The sequence below is a fragment of the Melospiza georgiana genome, chromosome 1 (assembly GCF_028018845.1).
Source record: "Melospiza georgiana isolate bMelGeo1 chromosome 1, bMelGeo1.pri, whole genome shotgun sequence".
In the NCBI taxonomy this organism is placed as follows: Eukaryota; Metazoa; Chordata; class Aves; order Passeriformes; family Passerellidae; genus Melospiza; species Melospiza georgiana.
Genome location: NC_080430.1, coordinates 6,236,442 through 6,255,387, shown reverse-complemented (window position 1 = coordinate 6,255,387; position 18,946 = coordinate 6,236,442). Strand labels below are relative to the sequence as shown.

Genomic DNA, 18,946 nt, shown 5'->3' with positions numbered 1-18,946 from the left:
CACTGCCTGGAAGTGGGGGATTGTTTATTCTGCAAGGACACTGTTTATTCCTGGCCCTGGTGGGGGCTGTGCTGCCCTCTCCACTGGGAAGGCAAGGGGCCAGAGAATTTCTCCAAGACAATGAGATGGCTTTGCCCCGTGCTACCCCAGCCTCTACCCCATCCACAGCTCTGCCCTCCACCATTCCCTGACCCCAATCCCCCCCTGCCCTTAAAACCTCCCCCCCAGCCCCCTCTGCACCCCCTGCCCGTTTGCACTCTCCCCACTCCCTGCTCCTGATGCCCCCAGTCATTCCCTGTCCCTAAAGCCTTTGCCCTGACACCCCTGCCCCTAAACCCATCCCCTGCAGCCTCCTGCCCCTAAACCTCACCACAGTCCCCTGTTCCTATCCACACACACTCTCTGCCACCCCCTGGCCTGATCCACGTCCCTAAATCTCACTCCCCAGCTCCCTCCACCACTCCCTGCCCTATTTGCACTGCAACCCCTGCCCCTAAACCCCCTAAGCCATCCCTGCCCCATAACCTGCTCCATCGACACACCTTCCACCACCCTGTTCCCCTAAACCTTCCTCTCCAGACACTCCCTACAACTGCCCCCCTACGCCTAAACCTCCCTTCCTGTCCTCCCTGCCCCTAAAACTCCCCCCTTCTCCTGAACCTCCCCCTGCAGTCCCTTGCCCCAAAACCTGCTTCTATCCACACTACCAAGTTCTGTCCCTAAAACTCTCTTTTCCCCTAAATCTTCCCCCACAGCACCCTGTCTTCAAACCTGCCCCTATCCACACCTATCCTCCACCTTGCCCTGTCCCTAAATCTTCTGCCCCCAAATTTCTCCCACCAGCCTGCTCCACCGTTCCCTGCACTATTTGCATGTCCCCCTCCTGCCCCATAGTCTCTTCCTGCCACCCCCATGTCCCTAAACCTGCCCCTATCCACACACACTCTCTGTCACCTTCTGGCCCTAAATCTCCACCCCCAAATCTCCACTTCCAGCCCCTGCCCCTAAAACTGCTGTGATGCACACATCCCCTCAGCCACCTTCAGCCCCTAAACCTCCATCCCCCCACAACCCTCTGTTCCTAAACCTGCCCCTATCCATACACACCCTCTGCACACTTTTCCCCTAAACCACTCCCTCCGGCTCCTGCCCCTACACCCACTCCCAAACCTCCCCCTGGCCGTGCTCTGCCCCTATCCACACACACCCTTCTGCACCCCATGCTCCTAAATCTGCACTCCCACCTTCTGCCCCTCTCCACACACACCTTTTTGCCTCTTTATGCTCCTAAATCTGCATTCCCACCCTCTGCCCCTAAATCTCTCCTCTGCAGCCCCCCTGCCCCTAAACCTGCCCATATCCACGGACACCCTCTGCAGCCCCCTGCCCCATATCCACACATACCAACCGCAGCCCCCTGCCCCTAAACCTGCCCATGTCCACACTCATCTCCTCTGCTCCTTTATGCCCCTAAACCTGTCCATATCCACACACCCCCTCTGCCCCTAAACCTGCCCATATCCACACACACCCTCCGCATGCAACCCCCTGCCCCATATCCAAACATCCTCAGCAGCCCCCTGCCCCTAAACCTGCCCACGTCCACACTCATCTCCTCTGCTCCCTTATGTCCCTAAACCTGCCCATATCCACGGACACCCTCCACAGCCTAAACCTGACATATCTATGCACACCCTCGACAGCCCCCTGCTCCTAAACCTGTCCATATTCACACTGATCTCCTCTGCCCCTTTATGCCCCTAAACCTCCCCTCTCCAGACCCCTGCCTGTAATCCTGTCCATATCCCTTCCCATGCCCCTAAACCTGCCCATCTCCACACACACTCTCTCCCTGCCCCTAAACCTGCCCATATCCACGGACACCCTCTGCAGCCCCCTGCCCATATTCACACTGATCTCCTTTGCCTCCCTTATGCCCTTAAACGTGCCCATATTCACGGACACCCCCTGCAGCCCCCTGCCCCTAAACCTGCCCATATAAACACACACCCTGCCCCTAAACCTGCCCATATCCACACACACCTTTGGCAGCCCCCTGCCCCTAAACCTGCCCCATATCCACACTGATTTCCTCTGCCCCCTTATTCCCCAAACCTCTCTTCTGCAGCCCCCTACCCCTAAACTTGCCCATATCCACACTCATCTCCTCCACCCCCTTATGCCTCTAAATCTGCCCCATATCCACACACACCCCCTGCAGCCCCCTGCCCTAAACCTGCCCATATAAACACACACCCTGCCCCTAAACCGGCCCATATCCACACACACCTTTGGCAGCCCCCTGCTCTTAAACCTGCCCCATATCCACACACACCCCCTGCAGCCCCCTGCCCCTAAACCTGCCCATGTCCACACTGATCTCCTCTGCCCCCTTCCCTGCCCTACACCCACACACGCCCTCTGCAGCCCCCTGCCCATCCCCGGTGCCCAGCCCCTGTCCAGCCGGGGCTCCCGCGGGCGCGGCCGTGCCGGGCAGCGCCGCTCCCCGCTCAGCCCGCGGAGCCCCCGCGCCGCACCGCCCCCTCCAGCCCCTTTGTATCCAACATCCGGGTTTCCCCGCTGGCTCCGCGCTGGCTTCTCCCTTTTTTTAGAAGCCATTTTGGACGCGGTTCAGGTTTTTTTTTTTTTTTTATTATTATTAAAACAAAACCCCAAAACAACAACAACAACAAAACCCCAAACCCCCATCAAACCTCCCTTTCCCTTCCTCCTCCACGTTGTGGGTTTTGCTTTTTTATTAATTTCCCTCTCCCTCCTCCCCATCCCGCACATGGCACCTCCCGCCGCGCCCCCGCGCCCGCCGCCCCGCGATGCTGCGGCCCCCCGCCGCCTCTTCCTCCTCCTCCTCCTCCTCCTCCTCCGGACCCCGCGCCCCCTCCGCCGGCCCTTGCCTGCCGCTCCGCAGCCTCCCGCGATGCGGGGTCCGTACGAACCGCGCACGGTCCCGCTGCCGCCGCCGCCGCCCCGCTCGCTGCCGGCGTGGGTTGCGCGGGGAGGAGGAGGAGGAGGAGGAAGAAGGGGAGGGGGGCGGGGGGGATGCGCGCGTGTGCGCGGGGGAACGGGGGGAGCGCGCAACCCGCGCGCGGCTGCGCGGGAACTGCGCGGGAACTGCGCGGGGCGGGGGGGGGCGTGTGCGCGCTCGCCCCGCGCTGCTGGGGGAGCCGGAGGGGCTGGGTTGGGAGGAGGAGGAGGAGGAGGAGGGGGAAGGGGAAGAGGAGGAGGAGGAGGAGGAGGGGGAGTCGGTGTGTGGTGCACGCCGCGCTCCCAGCACAAAAGCCCAGGGAAAGAAACTCTTGGAAAGCTGGGAGCGAACGGTGGGGCCGGGCAGGAGCAGGTCGAACCGTCCGGGTCTGTTCGTCTCCACTGGATAAATTTTGCAACTGCGGAGGAATTAAATCCGATTTTCTTGTTGTTGTTGGTTTTTTTTTTTTTATTTTTCTTTTTTTGTTTTCCCACCCCCTACCCCCAAGATTTTTTTTTCTTCTTTTTTTCTTTTTGAGAGCGAGAGGGAAGGCAGAGCCGCGCTTCTCTCCCCCCTCTCTTTTCACGCGCTCGATCTTTTTTATTTTTATTTTTGTTTCCCTTGGGGTAGAGGTGCACGCGAGGAGGAAAAAAAAAAAAAAAAAGTAAAGGACTATGTTTGCTTCGTGGCTGACTTTCGCCGTGCTCTGGGGAACTTTCTGTGCAGGTAAGAGCCTCTCGGCGTGTTTACCTCCCGCTCGGGCTCTCGGTCGCGTCTCCAAATGCAGAATTGAATGGGCCGTGCGGTTCTTTGCAGCCACCCTCCGAAGCACAGCACCCGAGCTGGGGAATCCCCCCACTCCTGCATCGCCTTCATTTCCTTTATTGTTGTTATTATTATTTTTTTTTTCTTTTTGTTTTCACTCCCTCCCTCTCCGTTTTCTCCCTGCTCGCAGGACGAGCCTTCCCGTGCTGCTTTTTGTTCCCTCCAGGCAGCCTGTGGGAATTCATGGCAATGTAAACACGGCGCGATCTCGAGGAAACTTTGCAAAAATGGGCATTCACTCCTGGGACGGGGGCGTGGGGGACAAGCCGAGGATGATGCGGGAGGGGGGCACAAGTTGGGAGCAGCAGGAGGAGACCCGGGCTCGCTCCGGAATGCTGCGGGCTGTCTCAGGTAGTGGCCATGTGTGCGCTCCGCTCCTGCCGGGCTGCGCTTGTGTAACTCGGGGAGGGTGTGGGGGACCCCCCTCCATCCCAAAGGGACCCCCCCGGTTCCCCTTTTCCACCTCGGGGCGCTGCGGTCCCATAGGGTTAGCAGGGAAGGAACCTGTGGGGGCTGGCTGCTCCGTGGGGAGCGGGAGGAAAGTTGGGGAAAAGGGGGTGTGTGCGGCGGGGGGTGCCTGGGGAGCATCCCTCCGGAGGAGGCTCTGCGGGCGGAGGAGGGTGTTTATTTTGTAATGATCATCCCGTTTATTTTACGGGCATGGGCTACAAACTTCATCATCTCCATCCCGCGGGGCGCGCGTCGTGCCAGGGGACGCGGGTGGAAGTTCGCCCAGAGCCCGAGCGCGGCCGGGGGAGTTGGAGGGGACGCGGGCCGGGCTCTCCATGGGGCGGCGGGAGCGCTCAGCCCCGCTGTGCTGCCCCCGAGCACCTGAACACGCGGGCACGCTGGAAATCCCCACGCTCCCCACTTGCCCTTCTTGTTCTAATTATTCTTTATGTTATTGTTATATTTCCCTTATTTTTTTTTTTTTTTTTTTTATTACCGCCGCGTTTTCCTTAGGAGAAAGCCGTGCGGCAGCAATTTTGCCTCCCCCCTTCTTGCCTGGTCACCAGGACCCCCCCGGGGCTGAGCCCCCCGCCCGGCTCTGGGCTGTGCCTCGTTACATCCCTTCCGTCCCCGGCCGGGGCTGGGGGGGCGCGGAGGGTCAGGGCCGGGGCCGGGGGGCTCAGGGTGCGGGAGGCAGCGATGCTGCAGCCCCGCGGTGGGCAGCCGCGGAGTTCCCGGCGCTTTGGCATCGCCGTGGCGCGGGTGGGGGCCCGGGGGGTTTCCCCGCGGGTCCCGGTGCGGGTCCCGGTGCGGATCCCCCGGCCCGGGGAAGGCGCTGCCCGGCGGGGCCGCGGGGGGAGCGGGCGCGGAGCCGGCCCCGGGGCGCTCCTGCAGCCGGGCTTCCTTTGTTCCGAGTGCCCATTAAATATGCGCTGCCACCGCCTGCCTCTGCCATTACCCGCCGTGCCACAGCTTCCTTATTTTTTTTTTTTTAAGTCGCACCAAAAGTGAGAGCGAGCGGCAATATATAAAAAAAAAAAAAAAAAAAAAAAAAAAAAGGAGCGGACTATAAAAAAATTTTTAAAAAATTAATTTCTTAGCGAGCAAAGGCAGCTCGGGATTTTTTTATCTGATGGCCAGGACACTTGTACGCAGCTTTGTTTGCATGTGTTGGGAAGGGGGATGTGCGGGTTTGTATTTACATAGCAGCGCTGAGCAGAGCAGGTATTTTGGAAGGAGGGAGCGGGGGGGGGGGGGGGGCTGTGTGTGTGCCAGCAGCATTCCTGGTGCTCGGCGTTGCTATCATCACAACAGCTCTCCTGGCTGGAAAATTCTATTATGTGCATAAAGGAGATTTATGGTCAATTTCTTTCCATATATCTTGGAATCCTTTTATCTTGGGTGATTCAATAAAAGAGATGGCTTCCGGATTATTTTTGTTGTTTTTGGTTTTGGTTTTGGGTATGGCGTTGGGTTTTTGTTTGGTTTGGTTTTGGTATTTAACCTGATCCTGTGTCTGTGTGCACAGAGCGGCTGGAATCTAAGTTGGAGGGGACAAAAGCAATTGGTCTAATAAAAAACAACACCCTGAAAGCTTCTTAAATGTATCATGATATGAAAAAGATAATCTGACAGGGCATACCTATGCTGAATTTTTCCTCACCCCCCCCTGAAAATACAATAAAGAAACCCCAGAAAACGAATATAATTCTGTTTATATGGAAAGGTCCTTTTGAATCACTAAATCAGTGCATTAGAACCATTCTGTAAATCCCTCCCTCTCTTTTAAAGCCTTTCTGCCTTTCTTGTGATATTTATGAGTATTTATCAACGTGATCTTTATTGTCCAGTTTTTCCTAAAGCTGTTGAGTAAAAAAAAAAAAAAAAAAAGAAGGAAAACAAGCTGAGATACCCAAAGTTGGAATGTGTTGCTGGGATTCAGAGCACTGGGCTTTGCTCAAAGTCTGCCTTTTGTGTGTGTACATGTTAGTGCTCTGTGAAAGTGGTGGGCTTTTCGAAAATCACTTAACCTCCATTGTTGATGATTCTCATCTCTACCTTGGCTGGATGTAACAAAGCAAGCACGGGCTGCTGTTCTTTAAAAAAAAAATAAATCTGTCACGCTCAGTTTTTTGGAATATTGAGGATTCGTTGAGGAAAACATTATGTTGATTTTTAGCCCTTTGTTTGCAAATTCTCTGCAGCCCAAATGTTCAGAAATCATGTTTTAATCGATGAGCTTGAGAAACTACAGAAGGTGTAAAAGGATTTGTCTTGCAGAATGCATTGCTAACATGTTTTCCAAGCCATTACATTACTTTTATTTCGGTGCAAGTTTAAGTAATGCCATGCAGCAATGAACTGTGCTGCGAATGGATCTGGTGTCCTCTTTCACTGTCTTGTATTTATCCTCTTGTGCTTGAGAAAGGGAATAAAACTGGCTTCATTAGCTTGCTAATTAAACACGATGAAGTGCGTGGCCCAAGGTTAATGGCAATGGCCTTTAAAAACACAAAACTCTTGAACAGGTGTTTCGGATATATATTTTTTTAATCCGCTATCAAATCTAGATAATTACACCACCGACATAGCCACTGTCAGAGTTCTGTGGAGAAGAAAATGCTGTGTTAGAGATGCCAGCGATCAGTGCATTATTTTTAGTGACATTATTTATAAACACCTCTCCAGGTCCTGCACAACCTGTGGTTTAGCTCCCCCCTCTCCGTTTCAAAGCATCTCCTGCATCCTCCCTTTGGCTCCTGCATTAAAAACCCTGGATCCCTGCACCGGAGTGAGGGTCTAACCGAGGTGGGGAGTTGATTAAAGTATTTACAGGCTGGAATTCCTGCCTTTGCCGGTGCCTTTGAGCAGCCCGTGCGGGCTGGATGCGATGGGAAGGAGCAGGGATGGGAAGGAGCAGCCGATCAAAGCCGAGGGCTCGCAGTGCCCGGCGGAGCTGGAGCTGTCAGCAGCCTCCTGTCCACTCTGCTCTCCATCAGCTAAAACACGCCTGTCAGGCTTTTTTGTGCTCCCCGTGACGCAACAGTTGTGGACCTCCCCTGCTGGCACTGAATAGATGGTAGGGAAGAAAGAAGCAGGCCAACCTCACTGGGTTTTCTCCCCCCCCCCCCACTCCCCCTTTTTTTTTTTCTTTTCTGTTTTGTTGTTGTTTTTGTCCTCCTCTCTCCCTCCCACCATTCTCCCCCTTCCCCATGCACACACTCCTTGCTTTGCAGATCAGCCTAGGAGGGCTCCCTGTCTCCAGCACACAGGTTGGGATGGAGGAGAGCATCTTTAAAATGTTGGTGATGGGATGATGGGACCAGCCCAGGAATCCCACTGCTGTGCTCTCCACGGTGTGGGTCCTCCTGCAGGTGTAAAAGGAACCAAGGGATGCTAATCTTTATTTATCAAGGGTGAAGGAGGTGGATGGCAGAGATTTTTTGAGGCTGGGCACCTCTCAGGGCTGTGTTTGTGTGCTCTGCCCAGAGGCAAAGTTGCCTGTTCCTAGAAAGCCATGCCACCTTTAAAATAAAATAACTAGAAGTCAAAGTTACTCCATTTTTGGGGCCTTGTAGCAGAAGGGGTTTTGGCTGTCATGTTCCAGGACCTGCTCTTAGAAACATTTCTAAAATTTGGTGTTAAAGTACTTGACTTTGTGATGCTGCACTAGGATAGTCAGAATTAAATGGGATTTCAAGAGCGCAGCACCTTTCAAGCCCCATGAAATGTAAACAGAAATGACCTTTCTATCAAACACAATCAGGACAGTGGTCTAAAAGTTGTGCCAGTGTCTTGCTCACCCCTTGCTCCAAGCTCTGCAGGGCCCAGGCAGGGCAGGACACTGATGCTCTGATGTCTCCTTGGAAACCCATGTGTCCAGCCCTGTCTGCTGGCACTGGAGAAGTGTGGCTGAAAATTGGGAAGGGTGTAGGAACCTTCTAGAGCTGAGCAGTGATCTAAATGACCCAAATGAAAGCCCTGATGGGGTTGTGCCCCCGGGCAACTGGAGAAGTGCTTGTGCGCTGGGGAAGTCTCATGGAGGCAGCTCGGGCAGTCAGGGCTGGTCAGTGCCTGCTGCAGAATTGGCATTTTCTTGCTAAATGGGCAGGAGGAGCAGTGTCACCGAGGCAGGTGGGTGAGTTTCCCAGGTCCTGGGGTGGGCACTGGGATGCTGTGCCTTGGCACCCCACAGCACCCGCGCTCCAGCGCTCTCCCCGCAACAAAACCTTGTGGGAACTCGGGAAATGGGAACCACGGAGTGTAATCTCTGCTTTAAAGAGGTGTTGTCTTTCTCTTTTATCCCTCCTTGGCCTTTGATTTTAAAGCTAGCAGGGGAGTGTGATTTTCCTGCCTGGCCAATAGCACTGCCTGGATCTGAATTATTCAGTGTAGCACTTGGCATTCTGCACCCTGTTCCCACTTAAGCTCTTTTTCGCCTGTTCCTTCATGTGGAGATTTTCACATCAGTGAAATTGGATGTGTTTAAGAGAGGTGTTTGTGGCCGAAGCATTCACCAGTATAAGCTCTACTCTTCCCCTTCCCTTTCCCCTCCATTAACCATTGAGGATCAGCTAATGTCTAATCTCTTCTCTTCATTATTACTTCATTCTGAAATGATTTTGTATGTCATTAGTCATTTGTTCCTTTAAGGTATATTAGAAAAATATACATCACTTCCCCGCAGCCTTCTTTGTAAGGTTTCTTAGAGCCGCTGAAGTCAGAGGGGCAAAGAAGTAAATTAAAAATGAAACATTCTGAAACCTTCTGCCTGTGTATTCTGCAGACCCAGCACATTTTATGCTTAGATTTGAATATAACTGTTGGTCTTTTTCACCAGTTTCATGTTCTTTTCTCTCTGTCATCTTCCTCCTTTACCATGGTATAGCTTCAATTCAAACTTAAAGAGCAGCAATTGTCAGTGTACACTGTAAAATAATAATATGCTTCCCTCCAGCACACAAGTCCCTCTTGTTTTGCCAGTATTTGAATCTTTTGCTCTGGTTTGGTTATTGCATGTGGCATTGGTCCATCGTGCTACTTAAGGAAAAAAATCTGTTGCTGGTGTCTAGGTGCCTCAGAAAAATACAGCTCCTCTTTTTGCAAAGTGTAGAGAGACGGTCCCTGCCCCAAAATCCTTGAGCAGAGGGGCCAAGAGAGAGAAAATTCTGTCTGCAACCTCTCCCTGCTGCATCACCAAGTGGCTCAGCCAAGGTCACACCCAATATTTTGTACCCGTACTGAAAGAATAATCTGCACGAAGAAATGTTTCTGTCTGGGGTAAAATTTGGCTTGAACCTGAGTATGCTCTGTCCATTTTATGTGATTTTTTTAAAATTTCTTTTCTTCTGATGGCTGTGCTGGAGGCGGTTGGTGCATTTTCAGTCTTGGAAGGATCCTTTTCTCTCAGGCTGGGCTGCCTGCGAGCAGGGACTGGCTCATACAGGTGTGCAAAGGGAAGCACAGAGGAAGGAGCAGCCTGATGTGCCTGGCTGGAGGAGGATGTGAATGCCCCGTGTGAGTGATGAGTTTCTCATCAATAATTCCACGATTTCCACCTTGGTGTGTGTTTCAGCTCAGATTCAGTTTCGGGCTTTGGGGGAGCTCTGCTCAGGGGATGGCACAGCCCTGCCTGCAGAGCAGGAGCCACCCAGGGCCTGGAGCACCAATTTTGCCTTCGTGATGGGTTTGGGGTGTATTAAGGAGCTGAAATTAAGCTTTGAAAGTGTTTTCTGGAAGTGAAACTTGTATCTCTGGGTGTTTAATCTGGGAACATAAAAATTGACCAGTTATTTCTTGGTGGGTGTGACTTCTCTGAGATCTTGAAGTCAAGGGCAAGGAAATTGCTCCCCATCCTCTGGGGTCCATGGCTGGTGCTCTGACCACCTCATTATCCTTTTTTGTCTACCTGGAATTAAATTTGCTGGGAAAAATAGAATGTTCTGGTAATTTTATTAAACCACAAGTATCATTTTGGGTTTTTTTTTCTCCTGTCTGAGTCTCATAGTAATGTATAGTGTATGAATGCCTCCTCTTTAAATAAAGAGAATAAAGCACATGAAAAGATGCAGTGCTTTACAATCTCAGCTCCATTAATTTTCACTGAAGTGGATACTCAGGCAAATTTAGATGTGGATTTTTGAACTGGACTTCTCCTGTCTAATAAGTACTTTTGTGTGACAAAGGGAGAGGAAAAAGGTGCTCCTGGGAGCAGAGGGGGTGAGTTAATACTCCTCCAGTAAAGCTGGAAATGGAATGTATTGCTGTCAGTTTTATAGAGAAATAAACAAAACCTGGGGGAAATGAGTGTGTGTCTGGCACTTTCTGGACCAACCCCAAATCCCAGACCTGTGCTGAACGAGTCCCAAACCACAGCAGCAAAGGCTGTCATTTTAAAAATTTCATAGTAGCTGACACTGTAGGGTCTTAGGTGCTGTGACTGCTTCTGCAATTTTTGTTTGTTTTTTTATTCTTTTTTTCTTTAATTATTTATTTTTGTTATTTAAAGCTTTTTCCCATTATAGAACTTGTTTTCTTAGTGGTAGCAGAACTTGAAATTTTCTGTGTGGTGCCAATAGTGTTAATGCAATGCTTCTTCCTAATTTATTTCTCTAAGGTGTGAGATGCTAAGCCTTTGAGTGGATGAGAGGGATAAAGTTAGCTCCATTTGTGCCTGATCTATCAAATGGTCAATCTAGGTCGCTAACTGTTCTTTTCTTCGACATTTAGCTATTTAAAAATGCCTCGTGTAATGGGTGCAACCTCTAAAATTTGGCTTTTAGGAATATTTTGCTTATACATAATTTACCTCTGCTGACTGCTTTGAATTCCTGGGGAGGGAGGAATGCAGCCATGGGTCTGAAGTGAAGAAATGTTCAATCAAAACTCGTCTCCTTTTTGTGACTTTTAAGAAGTACTTCAGAAAATGAGAATATTGCAGGGTTTTTAAGCCCTTTTAGTGCTTTTCTTATGTTTTGCAGTCTCTGGATTGCTTCTGAGGGCTGCTGGCTGTTGCTGCAGTTTGGCTGAGCTGTCTGCAAACTCCCCCCTCCAGTTGCTCTGTTTGCTACTGACACTTTCTTCTTCTGGGAAAAGAGGGGATTTGAGCTTTGCACAGTTGATGTCCAGGCCTTTCTCTGAGGCAGGAAGCTGAGCTTTGCAATAAGAAAGTTTTGAGGAGGCTGTGGCACTGCTTCTGCGAGAGCCAGTGAGCTTTGTAGGCGCTCAAATGTGGGAAGACACTGGCTTTGCTTCAGACCTGGGCACTGCCACATGGATTTCCAGGAGTTCCTTGCTAAGCAGAGAGAAACTGCAGTTGGCTTGGGATGCAGCTGCCCAGCAAAGTGCAGATTGGTGGTGATCCTGGTGGTGGCCTGTGATGGTGCTCACAGGGGTTTTCAGACTGGGGAAGAGACGAGGATCTGACTCCATGTTTTAGAAGGCTTGATTTATTATTTTATGATATATATTACATTAAAACTATACTAAAAGAATAAAAGAAAGGATTTCATCAGAAGGCTGGCTAAGAATAGAATAGGAAAGAATGATAACAAAGGTTTGTGGCTCAGACTCTCTGTCTGAGCCAGCTGGGCTGTGACTGGCCATTAATTAGAACAACCACATGAGACCAATCACAGATCCACCTGTTGCATTCCACAGCAGCAGATAATCAATGTTTACATTTTGTTCCTGAGGCCTCTCAGCTTCTCAAGAGGAAAAATCCTAAGGAAAGGATTTTTCATAAAAGATGTCTGCGACAGTAGCCTTGTCCTCATTCTTGGGACAACAGAGCCATGGCAATGTGACCTCCAGGCTCCCAGCTCTCTTCTTTCTCCAGATCTTTATGTTTTGGGGTTTTATTTCTCCTCAGTATGGGGAACAGTGGGATTTTTCTGGCCACTTTAGTTCCTGAGGGTAATTAATGGGTTAAGAATGCAAATTCCCCTGTATATTTGCAGGCTGAGAAATTCAGTTGTCCTTGGGTTTCTGTGGTGAGAGTATCCAGTTACAGCCCAGCAGCAGCCATTGGGCAGCTCTTGGGTGAACAAAAGTTTGAACTCGTAATCCTTTGCTTTCTCATGCACCCACAGCTTATCAGGCACTTTTAGTTTTATAGGAAAGCTTCTGTTAAAGCTCATTCTTACACCTGGGGCAAGGCATTTTTCCAATTACCTATTACAGTTGTGCTGGAAAACACTCAACAGAAAAGCGAGATTTTGTGGTGGGCAATAGGCACTGGTGCTGACACACCTGGAACAGTTCCCTGCTATGAAATTCCTTTTTATGTGAGCACAGCCTGAAGCAGGATGGGATGGTGCTTTTTGATGCTTGGTGCTGCCTTCCTGGGATGCTGGCTCTGGCTGCTGCCAGAGATGTGGAATTGAGTGCCCGGGTCTGGTGAGGGTTCTGGAGTCATGGCAGCACCATCTCTGAATGGAAGCTCAGGTGGGGATGCTGCCATGGGGTGTGCCCTGCCACTGAGCTGTCTCATCCCTGCTCCTGGGCTTCCTTTGAAATATTTCAAAGAAAAATGTTTAAAAAAAAAACGAAACCAAAACATAGATCATAACTTCCTCCCCCCTCAAAACAGCAAACTCAGAAAAAGCCAAAGAATCCCTCCGACAACTCAAAACTCATGGAAATGAGCATTTTGATCTCATTGCTGTTATTTTACTGCCGTAGGATCTTCCTCAAGCTCCTGGAGCATCTTTGTAAAGTGAAACCATGAAGCTGGGCCCTGTGGAAGGGCTCAGTAATAGCAAGAAATTCCCGTGTAGGTTTTAATCACCTTTTACAGTGTTTGAAACAACACAGTGTCCCTCCAGTCCCAATTTCCAGCCTTCTTTGGCTCTGTGATAAGGACCAGCAATGCCTGATGGAGCCTTCTGATGAGCACACTTGCTGTCCCTGGGTGTTCCCTCTCCTGGGTGCAGCTTGGTGGCACAAAGCTCGTTCAGCCTGGATTTTGCTGGATGCTAAAAAGAAAAAAAAAAAAAAAAAAGGAAAGGAAAAAGCACCCAGACACTGAATGTGCTGTCCCCAGGGCTGCTGTCTCTGATGCCCTGACACTCTGCCTGTTCACATTTGCTGCAGATTGGCTGCATGTGCCCGTTCCTGGAGGGTATTTTATATATTTTAACATTTATATTGTGCCTTAGATAACTGTGGAAGTCTTTAACAGCTAATTTTTATTGCTGTAGAAAGTTTCCTCTAGATACATAGCTTCTGCTGTCATCTAATGGGACAGAGTTAGTGTTGCTAAAAGCAAACACGAGAATTTTTTTTTTTTTCTTTTCTTAATTGGTAATAGAATTTCCTTTCCCGTGCAATCGTGTGGGGATCGACTGCTTATTATGTAGCAGCTAAAAAGAAACCCTCCAAGGTAACTGTGAGCCTCAGAGGTAAATGAGATGCAAGTGTATCTGTCTGGGTAACTGTGTCTGTGGGCTCCTTCTCAATGAATCCCTGGTGAAAGAAGAGACCCTGGGCGAGGGACGTGCCCTTCTCCTGCACCCAGAGCTCCTCCAATGACATCCCCAAAGCTTTTTGTACATGGAAATTATTTTGGAATGAGCTAACGTGCACAGCTTTGAAGTGTGGCGCAACAAAATAAAGTTGGCTAAAAATAGGCCTGGATATGAAAGGCAAAAAAAGTGGGAGAGGGGGGAGCTGAGAGTCGTTTTCCAGGCATTGTTGATAGGATTTCAGGGTCCCGAGGAGGGGAGATGAATGTCTTTCTGTTATAGGAACAGCTGCTCTCTGTCCATCGGGATCCAGTGTTTGCCTATCCGACTCATAATAATTAAACAAAAGAGTTATTTCATAGCAGCCTTGGTGGGGGATTTATGTTGGGATTTTATCTTTTTTCAATTTATACTTTTCTTCGTCTAATTCAGCAAAATATAAAGTTAAACCTCTCACCTGGGCTGGGGCTCAGCCCTCATCAGATCTGTTACAGCTGTCTGGTGACTGGGCCATTCAGAGCTGTATTAATTAAACAAACCAAAATGAAAAGAAATAAAATCATTAAGCTTCTCCATTGCACTTGTTCTTTGTGAGCTTTGTGTCCTGAACGTGTGATTCAGGTGTTAGCAGCTCCCTAGTATGGCCACTCAATGCAACATGCAGATTTCTTTTCCTCTTTCCTTTTACTTTTTACTGATTTCCACTCCCCTGCCCATCTTGAGAGCTAGGAGGTCTCTTGACTGAGAGAAGAGACACAAAGAAGTCTCAGATGCAAAGTGTAGCAACACTTTGGGAATGGATCTGTGCTTTGGGAATGGATCTGCACTTTGGGAATGGATCTGCACTTTGGGAATGAATCTACATTTTGGGAATGGATCTGTGCTTTGGGAATGGATCTGTGCTTTGGGAATGGATCTGCACTTTGGGAATGGATCTGCACTTTGGGAATGAATCTACATTTTGGGAATGGATCCGCATTTTGGGAATGGACCTGCATTTTGGGAATGGATCTATTTCTTGTGGCTTGATTCTGATGCAGTTAACCCTGCAGAACCCCTTGGTATGGGTCAGTCCTTGTGGCAGAGTGAGGTAAATTTCCTTACCCGGTACCTTCTTGTGTATTCAGCCACAAATTTAACACAATTTGGGGTTGCAGCCTCCTCTTTGCAGAGCTCTCCCACCATCTTCTGTCACTGCCCCCGTGGAGGGTTTCCAGAAGATTGCACCTGGAAATTGCTGGTTTTCACTTCTTTTCATCACAGCTTTTTTACGAGGCATGCTGAAGCTCCCATTCCTTGAAGATCACAGGGTAGAATTTACCCAGTGCTGAAGCACCACAAGCAGCTCCCTGATGTCCAGGGCTCCCATCACAGGATCCTTTCCCAGGTTTTAATGGAATCCATGCCTCCATGTAGCTGCCTTTTGAACCCTGTCTGTTCGTTTAATACCATTTACCCCTCTCCAAAAAGAGAATAGGCCCAGTTGGATGGTAAGGTTAAAGCCAGAGCTGTGCTATGTTTATATTAATAATTTCAACTGGTGAAATATGGATCTGAGACTTTGCTTCATTCATTTAAACCTCATAGTTAATAGGCAATAGTGGAAATGTACCATGAGCATGATTATTGCAGTGACCTGATTTCACATGCACTTCTTATCTTATCTGACTTCTGATAAAAAAAAAAAAAAAAGAATTATATATAAAATTGATTTTGGGAGCCCTGTGAAGGAGAAGGAAACCACTTATTTCAACCCCCAAATTCCTCTGAGCTGTAGAAACATTGTCAAAGTAATTGTAGCCTTTTCAATTTTTTTCCTGTGTAGATTTCTTTCTGTGTAGTCTCAGAAAAACCTGTGCTCTGTTGATGGATGTCACTGTTTTTTTACTTGTGACAAATATCTCCCAAAGTATTGTTTGAGTGATGTAGAATTGGTTCATGTGTAAAATTCCAGCTTTTCATGAATACTTTATCACGAGTATGTGCATGCCAGGTTTTTCTGGATTAAGGTGTTATACCTTTAGAGGTTTGCTGTGGGATATCATCTTAATCATTTTTTGCTGTAATTTAATCACCTTAATTAAAACTGCATTGAATTGTGGAAAGTAATTTGGATCTGGAGAGCAGTGGGGTTGATATTTGTATTTTTTTTTGGTCTTGTTAGATGATGGTAATGGTCTTGGCAAGTTTCTGCTAAAAATTAGCACAGTGTATAAAAACTCATGTTGCCAAGTTAGTCCAGTATTTCTCCAGCTAATTGCGGCCTTGAAGGGTACAATATAAAAGGTCATTTTTGTTAGAGAACTGCAGGCTTCTCCTGCGAGACAGAAACCCATGTCCTTATCAAGGATGAAATCTTGGCTCCTTGGTTACACAATTGAGCTTTGCTATAATTTGGACATCATTAGGCTCTTTATTAAAGCAGAGGAACACTCTAATCAATCTTGGTGCTTTCTTTTCTTAAATGTACTTCTCTTTCTGCATTCCTGTTATGGCTTCCCTTTCTTTTCCTGCTCCGTGAACCCCATGAAGGAAAAGGGTCTGAAAAATGAAAAGTTGCCGGTTTTCCTCTTTTTTGGAGTGTTTCTTTCCCTGAAAGCTTCTGATTGTGACAAGGGTTATGAGAGCAGGATGTTCAACCTCCTCATCTTGCATTGAGACGTGTGAGGAGACATTCTGGAAACAGCAACCACTCAGTTTGGCTTGTGCTCCTAAACAATAAAAAAAAACCCCATAAAACTCCACAAAACCAAAATTTATTAGTGGTTGGCATTGCTTTTGCTTTAAACACAAACAAAAGGGTTTTAATTGTTTTTTTGGTGGGAAAAAAGCCTCCTACCCAAGCCAGATTTGTTTCTGTGGCACACGATCACGGGGCAGAATTGTAGGGAAAAGAAAGAGGTTTGTATTGTGCTTTTATCCCTTTTTTTGTGTTCTGGGATTTGTTTTCATTGGGATGTTGGCACTCCCAGGAACGTATTTTTGTGGCTCTGACTTGTGCATTGTAAAACATAGCCAACGCTTGCCATTTCTTTGTTTGACTGCTGTTTCTTTAACCAGCAGATATTTTTCTAGTTGGATAGATAAATGGATCTTTCCCAGTTGCTGGCAGTCAGATCTGACTTTGGCCAGCTATTATAGTGAGATCTGTGCTTCAGCAGAGCTTCCTTCTCAAGGTTTTGAGTCTAGAATTTGGTGGCTTCCATCCCCTCCTTTTGGAAGGATGTGACAAACACTGAGTAGTTTTGCAGTCAGTCCGTGTATGTGCTGTGGCTCTGCTCAGATAAAAAATTACACCTTTAAAAACCAAGCAAAAACTGGAAAAGAGACTGTGTTTTGCTGTTAGCTCTATCCAAGGATTTTGCTATCTAGCAAGGTCTATTCAGGAGTCCTGTTACTTGCAGTTGGATCTGACTTTGGTCAGCTATTGTAGTGAGATCTGTGCTTCAGCTGAGCTTCCTTCTCAAGGTTTTGAGTCTAGAATTTGGTGGTTTCCTTCCCCTCTGTTTGGAAGGATGATGTGACAAACACTGAGTAGTTTTGCAGTCAGTCCATGGCACTGCTCAGATAACAAATTACACCTTTAAAAACAAGGAAAAACTGGGAAAGAGACTGTGTTGTGCTGGCAGATGGAGAAAGCTCTATCCAGGGACTTTGGTATCTAGCAGCTTCTATTCAGGAGCCCTATTTTCCCCTGAATCTGCTTCAGGGGCTCCCTGCTCGCTGTGTGATGCATGCTGAGGTGGAATCAGGAATGGGCTGTGCACCACCTCATTTACAACCCCCTGGCTGGTAATTCCCCAGTTGCTGCCTAATGGATCCCTGTGCTCTTCAGGAGCTCTGCCCTGCACTCCCTGGTTGGTGCAAAGATTTGCTCTTTGGGTAATGAGGAGAACTGAATGGTTCTGCTCTGGAGGGGTGAGCTTCCTCAGGCTGCCAGATTTTAATGAAAACTTTAGGTTATGAATGTGCCATCATCTCATTGCTGTTCCTTGCTGCGTGGCATCCTGTTGGTCTAAGGCAGTTTAACTGTCTCCAGCCTAAATTGAGTGCTGCTCTTGGTATTTATAAACTCCACAACTGTTAAACCAAGCCAAATCTCCCATTTCAGCAATGGCAGAGGGGTTGAAGACAAGGAGTTGTCTCTGAGGAATACAGTCTATTATAGGTTGGGTATAAATCAACCTCTGACTTGTGGGTGTTGGGAGGAAAATTTCCTTGGGGACTAGTAATCCAGAATCAGCCTCCTATAAATCTGCTTGGATCTTCTCCTGGAGCGTGTGGAGGTGCTGGAGAGCTGATTATGGATGTAGACCATGGGTCTGGGAGTGTGAAATACTGCTGCTCACCCCCTTCCATCACCACGCTGGACAGACAGGTCCGAGCAGCAGATTGTTTCCAGTGTGGTAGAAGTGATGAGTTCATTGTTCTGTTCCCTCCCTCCCTCCCTCCAGTAAAACCTGCAGACTTGGCTTTAGTTATTGGGACTTGAAAGCAGACAGCAACAAATATAATGAGGTTGTTTTTGTTTTCTGGGGTTTCAGGTGCAAGAATGCACGTTAATCATGTTTTTTGTGCTTTTCTGTATTTCTTTTCCCGTTCCTTGAGGGTAGAAAATATTTTTCTTTAAACGAAAAGCAATGTTTTACATCTTTTAAATGACCCTGAGGGATGTAGCAGCAAAAATCCAGCTCCTCATGGGGTAGTGAGAAATCCTGGGAAGGAAGAGCAGGGCAGGAGCTGATGCCACCATATCTGCAGGGACAGGTTGGCTCTTGTCAGCTGGAGAGAGGCCGTGTTTGCTTGTCATTGCTTGCTTTCTTCAAACAATGGGTGTTTTTGTTGTTTTTTGGTACCACCCTGCTCTCTTGGCACTGCAGGGTCAGGCATTACCTCCTTTAAGGTGTTGGACTTGTCCCTGCCTCATGTTGGTCACCTCCTTTTCACACCTGTGTCCATCCTGGTTTGCTCAGATGCAGGGTTTACAGGGGGAAACACTGTTTACAGCAGGTTTCTCCTAATGGGAAACATGGCCAGCAACAAATGACACATGAGCTTGGTTTGTGAGCCTTTATTGACCTTTTTCTTTTATCACTTCTCATGCAACTTGCCTCCTTCTCTCATTATTTTGCTTTTTGTTTGTGTCCTCTCCACCTCTCTTTTCTCTTTATAAGAAGTTGTCTGTTCCAGCTTCAGTAATTGTTTCCTCACTTACCAGAACAAA

At 48.4% G+C, this 18,946-nt stretch overlaps 1 protein-coding gene across 1 annotated transcript in view; it reads left to right on the top strand.

The window, feature by feature from the left end:
• The first annotated feature begins 3,310 nt into the window (after window positions 1-3,310).
• The window catches only part of ACVR2B (activin A receptor type 2B), a 107,205-nt gene continuing 91,569 nt past the window's right edge, over window positions 3,311-18,946 (top strand). The window contains exon 1 of the mRNA XM_058027997.1: window positions 3,311-3,709. Within this exon, the coding sequence (XP_057883980.1) occupies window positions 3,658-3,709 (52 nt within the window). The 5' untranslated portion in view covers window positions 3,311-3,657. The remainder of the gene's footprint in view (window positions 3,710-18,946) is intronic.